Source organism: Chiloscyllium plagiosum, chromosome 15, assembly GCF_004010195.1.
Source record: "Chiloscyllium plagiosum isolate BGI_BamShark_2017 chromosome 15, ASM401019v2, whole genome shotgun sequence".
Classification (NCBI taxonomy): Eukaryota; Metazoa; Chordata; class Chondrichthyes; order Orectolobiformes; family Hemiscylliidae; genus Chiloscyllium; species Chiloscyllium plagiosum.
This window is the reverse complement of record NC_057724.1, coordinates 45324256-45330301: the sequence shown is the minus strand read 5'-3', so window position 1 is coordinate 45330301 and position 6046 is coordinate 45324256. Positions and strand designations below refer to the sequence as shown.

General features: G+C 36.3%; 1 protein-coding gene across 1 annotated transcript; it reads left to right on the top strand.

The window, feature by feature from the left end:
- Window positions 1–3313: 3313 nt before the first annotated feature.
- Window positions 3314–4132, top strand: LOC122557560 (protein FAM243-like). The gene has a single exon (XM_043705306.1). The coding sequence runs from the start codon at window positions 3314–3316 to the stop codon at window positions 4130–4132; it is 819 nt and encodes a 272-aa protein (XP_043561241.1).
- The last annotated feature ends 1914 nt before the right edge of the window (window positions 4133–6046 follow it).

Below are 6046 nucleotides of genomic sequence, written 5' to 3'. Positions count from 1 at the left end.
CTGGAGAAACTCAACAGATCTGGACACATCTGGGGAGCTAGAAGAAGAGGTAACATTTCAAGTCCATGAAGAGTTCCAAAGAAGTGACATTTTGGACTTAAAGTGTTAAGCCTGTTTCTCTCTCCATTGGTGCTGCCTGACCTGCTGAGCTTGTCTCGCACTTTCTGCTTTTCTTTCAGATTTCTTCTATTTTGCTTTTATCCGATGAGGCGGCGGTTCTATAGCAGCATCTCTGGGGCAAAATGAGACAGGTGACTACTTGGAAGACAATATCAGTTTGTTAATAGTTCAATCTGCACCCTTAGTTTCAGCCTGCTTTTCTCTTCTCCTTAAGGTGCTATATTCTATTTTACTTTGCCAACTTTTCCTGTTTCCATTTTATGTCTGCAATGTACTTGTACCATTCAAGGTATTCACAAGTTCTCTGTCTTACATGTATCTTTATTTTTGTGCTTTGTACTATTGTTTATTGTTCATGTTACTGAAGCTTTTTAAAGAAATCCTGTCTTCTACTCAAACAGCTTATCTATTTCTGGCCTTTCTTTGGTTTTGCCTTTTCTCAACACTTTCCTTGACAATAGAAATGTAAAATTGTCTTTTCCCTCAGGTTTCGAATTGACCTGCTGAATTGTTTCCAACATTTTGTTTCTGATTTCCAGCAATGTGTTATCTACTTTTGGTTTATAACTAACAAACAGCTTTTTTAGTTATGAGTTTTTAACATATTGTTACCAAATTGTCTACTGTCTAGGTCTGGGACAGAGGTTTGTCTGACAAATGATAGCCATGACTTGTTTTTAAGGCACATGTAATTGATTAATTGCTTGTATTGCTACCAGGATTCTTTAATCAACTGTGTTGTACTTTATAATTTTATAGAGAGCAGCCTGAAATTAACGTTTTAATAAAACAGAAGATTTTAAATAAAACATTTAGTTTTAATTTCAGCAATGTGTGATTGCATTTTTTACTATCAGCATAATTAATTGAAGTATTCATGCCATCAATAACTTTTCTGCCTGGATGTTGGACTGAGGTGATTAAATATTTGACATAAAATTTGCTGCAGATTGGAATTTTTCAGTACTGAGCAGTGTATCATAGTTTAATAAAAATTGAACAAAGTGATGAATGTGTTGGAATTTTGCCTGTTAACCTTTGGAGTGGATGGTAATATATGGTCTAATTTGGCAGCAGTGATGGTGAAACCATTAATATTCATTGTTACCACCACTAAAACTGACAGCAATTCCTGAATCGCACGTGCATACGTTAACCTGGAATTCCAGCAGTTGTTGATTCTATACTGCTCCAGAAGATGTGCAGCTGAGTGCTGAGGCATTACATCTCTCCATACAGCATTCATGTAAATCATTAGAATTATCAAACATTTGCATTTATATGCAGTTAATATTGCTATAAAAGTTCCTGAAAATGTTACAATTTGTTGAAGTAAATGTAACTAGTAATATACTTATGACCACCCTCACTGGCACTGAAGAGTTAATTTTATAATTGTGGAATGATAAATTTCTCTGTAATGGTTTTAATAAACCATTATTCTTTAAAATTTCATTTTAAAAATTCACCTTTACTTGAACTTCAAGCTTTATCCTTGTTATTTATTTTTGCTGTCTGAAAATTAAAAGTGAATTATTTTAACTGCTTTTAACTTCCTCATTTATAGTATGTGACTACTTCAGTATGATTGGCTGTCTACCACCTTTCTGACATCACTGCTGTCATTCACCAACTCATTTTGTGTTAGATTTAAACAATGCTCCATAAATGAAAAATCATCCCACAGAGATTGTTGAATCTTTGACGCCAGCTTTCTTTGGGACAAATGAGGAACATTTAATACCTAACTGCTGACTACAAAATGTGTTTAAAATATTTTTTGATGTAATCAAAATCATATCACATAAAACTACATGTGAAAGTTCAGTGTTTCAGGCAGTATGAGAATAGCCAACATTAAGCCAGAAGAATTTTGTTAACTTTTGTTGTGCTTTGTTTTATGTTTCCATAAGTATCTTGAAAAATACCTGAAAAACTTCCTTATCAGAATCCCTGGGAAAGATAAAAGGAGCCTGTTAGAAGTTTTCAGTTGTTGGCAATGTTTGAAAAATGACACTGATATAGGCGAATATATGCTCTTAGCAAGTTTTGAGAAGATTTGTAGCTCAGGTTGAGGTTTTGGATGTAGTTTTGCTCGCTGAGCTGAAAGGTTCATTGGGGAAAACCAAACATATAAATATAAAGCAGGAATTTTCAGCATTGCTTCGCATGAGGTCCACTGAAGATGTTACCTAGTAAGGTAACGAAACATCTGGAAATTAGCCTTTCAGCTCAGCGAGCAAACCTATATCCAGAATATATGCTGTACTCATTTTCCTTTGAAAACTGCAATTCACATCTCATAACAGCTGTATGTTCAGTTTGCATATCTGAAAGACCTCCAGTTTGTTTTGTGGACACACCTTTTAAGATATTACCAGAATTTGATTTCAAGCAGGCAATTAAGTTCCTAACAAGCTTCTAGTTGCTGTTTGCCTTTTTTCAGTTGAAAATCATGCAGCCAACAATTAAAAATATTTTTCTTTCAAACCCCTACGCATTTTGTACCCTGCCATAAGTCTCTTCCAAAGTTTATTTTATCTGCTGAAGGAGGACAATTAACAAGAATGAAACCTTTTTTTTTCTTTATACTTAAATGGAATTGGCTGATACTGTCAATCTATTTTTACACTATTTAATTTCCAGATGACATTTAAGAGAAATTGGGAACTTATCACTTATTTTGTTCTTTTTTTTAACAGTTTTCAATGCTATTCAGAACTGGTCTTCCATAAGTGATGCATTTTTAATTCTGAACATTGTCACATAGCTCAACCAATTCATTTGAGTCTTTTGTATTTTGGGGTCACAAAATCTGACACAGTCAGCAATTGGGATATTATTATTGAATCCAATGAGTCACATATTTACTTCCCTTTTCCAACTTTTTTTTCTCTTCCTTTACATTGCTCTTTTCTGGTGAGAGGTTGGGCTGATGATATGCCCCAGTTATCAAGCTGAGGTTAGGAGGTGGATATGTGACAGATTTTTTGATTTCCTCTCCTGTTGCAAAATGATATTCAGTCATTACTGTCTATTGCGATGTCATGCCAATGTCATCTCATGCATTGTGTTGTCATGAGCAATCCCCTCCATCCACTATAATGAGAAATAAAATTACTCCATCTTTTGAGTTATGGTAGCTTTTCCCTCAATTAGTTAATCATAAAAGAACTATCCTGCATGAAACAAAATGCCAAATTTCACTAAATTACTTCTAAGATCTAAGATGTACTCAAATGAACTTAGTAGCTTAAGGAGACATCAATGCTTGCAATACTTGAAGACATTGAGAAATTTTCAAAATGACGGACTTTACACTGTTTATTTGGGTGAAACACATGTTTCTGAAAATCTGATAACAGGTGACATCTTCTGCAGTATAGTCAAATCCAAGTCCCCATCAGAAGGATTGACACTGATCCACGCTGGGGGAGCTAGAGGATGGGTTCCTTGGCAATACAGAGTCTTCTTCCAATCAAGAGAACAGTGGACATCTCCAAAGACTATAGGTACTAAAGAAGAGATTTTCAAAGAATTATGCCAAGTGCTCAGCAAGTCCTATGGAAAATGCACAGTGGTGATCAAACCAAAACAAAGTGTTATTTCTTCAGGATTGAAGCACTATACAGATGACTCATCAGAAATTCTACCACAGAAAACAGATGTCATCCAGAATGTACCATTACAGACTTCATCGACTATTCAAATAGATAATATTTCTTGCTGTCCTAAAATTGCTCAAAATTATGGCCATGAGCTTTTGTACTTTCCTCCCAGTTACCCTCACCTTAGTCCTTTAGAATCAGCCTGGTCTTCACTCAAATGGACTGTAATCAACAACAGGAAAGATTATACTGCTACAGCTTTTCCAAATATAAGTGACTACCAGTGTATCCACTTAAAAGCTCTGATTGAAAATGCCATTGAAGGAGTAACACCATACAAGTGGAAAGCAGCTTTTAGTAGAGTCAAGAAGTGGGAAAATCGTTATATTTACAGCCAAGCCTAGTAATATCCCTCTCATTTGAGAGATGCTAATAAATATAAATGAAACACTTGGAGCTGTTATTTTTAACTGGTTTAGAAAGGTTTTAAGAAAAATATATTTTCATTTGTAAAATTCACTGATATTTTTAACTCTCCCCATTTAAAGATGGTAGAATTCATAACAGCATCAAGGGTTCCATAACTGAAAATAAATGTTTTGTAGGATACTACACAGAATCTTCTTAACAATTAATTTTCTAAGTTTCTCCCTACTCAAGCTCCGATTTTTCATTCTGAGCTGTGTCCCTTTTTGTACAATCCATAGGATCTCACTAAGACTCAGTCGTGTTGACTTCCATCAGTCTCAGCCTATCCTCATTGACCTTTATTGTTTCACCCTCTATCTCAACTTAGAAGTGAAAAGCAAAATCTTCCTATCCCCTGAACAATTTGGGCATTGACGAGTCAGTTGGGAAAACAAGGCAAGATTGACAGAAATGTCATTCGCCAAGTTGAGAACAAAACTTTGAATTCTCCAACCAGGTTTTGAATGGTGAGGCAAAAATCTCAAAATGGGAAGTGATCCATAACACATTGTCACCCATGATTCATGCTCAAATGGTCTAGCAGAACATATGGTACATACCCAACTCATTAAGTATTAAACTGCAAAACCAGACGTGCTCATTGCAATGCCGCACTTTTCATGAAAAGCCAATGGAGAAAGAATGACCATCCCCAGTACAACTTATGCTTGGAAGGCAAGTGTAAATGATGTGCCTAGCAATCAACTGGAGAACTATTTTTAAACACAGAATGTTCTTTTTCAATGCCAGCATTGAGCAAAAGAAATGCACGACTGGTGAGCATGTAGAGAACTATCACAATTATACAGCAGACCAGCATCAGTGTGAATCAGAAGTCCTGTTACAAATATCTTGGCGTGAGCAAAGATTTCTCAGATATACAATCGGCTCAGGCCATATGAAGTCATTACCAACTTTGGTGCTACCTTGCAAGGGAACAAAATTCAGCTCCAACCGATGTATTATGCGCCAATTGTGATTTTGGGGAGTGAGGATGAAACCTCCATTGACAATGTTTGTGTAAAGAAGCTGAGTCAGAGCAGCCAGTGGCTGGACAATCAAGTTTTCAGCCAGGACTGATACAGCATAACATACACCTCTCCAGATGGATTTACAACCACCAGATCAAGATGAGTTCAAACCTCTAAAACACTATATTGAAATTTGAATATTAATCTTGTTAATTGTTGAATCGACAGCACATGCCTATGTTAAATGATGTATATCTGTTTCAGATTTCTTTTGTGTGGAAAAAGGTAGATGTTGTGGTTTGTCTTGTAGCAGATATGTAGTCCAACTTTAAGGCACATGCTCATGATATCATGCCTATATCATGACATGTAACCTAATGATATTAACTTCTCAATCTCCATCTTACTGAGCAGTGTTCACTTGCAACATGAAAAGTTAAGCAAAACATGTTACTGTCCATCTGAATTGTTTAGCTTGAGCCTAGACATGCAAGTGTGTGTGATTCTAATACACCTGTATTTATTAGATTAGATTCCCTACAGTATGGAAACATGCCCTTTGGCCCAATAAGTCCACACCGACCCTCTGAAGAGTAACCCACCCAGACCCATTCCCCTACCCTATATTTACCCTATACGGGCAATTTAGCATGGCCAATTCACCTAATTTGCACATTTTTGGATTGTGTGAGGAAACCAGAGCATCCGGACAAAACCCGTGCAGACACAGGGAGAATGTGCAAACTCCACACAGACAGTCGCCCAAGGCAGAAATCAAACCCAGGTCCCTGGTGCTATGAGACAGCAGTGCTAACCGCTGAGCCACCATGCTGCCCATATTTTACTAAATGTTCATTGAATTTTTCTGTACTATATGAC

Coding starts and splice junctions, on each gene's coding strand:
- LOC122557560 (XM_043705306.1), top strand. CDS start 3,314: ATGCCAAATTTCACTAAATTACTTCTAAGATCTAAGATGTACTCAAAT.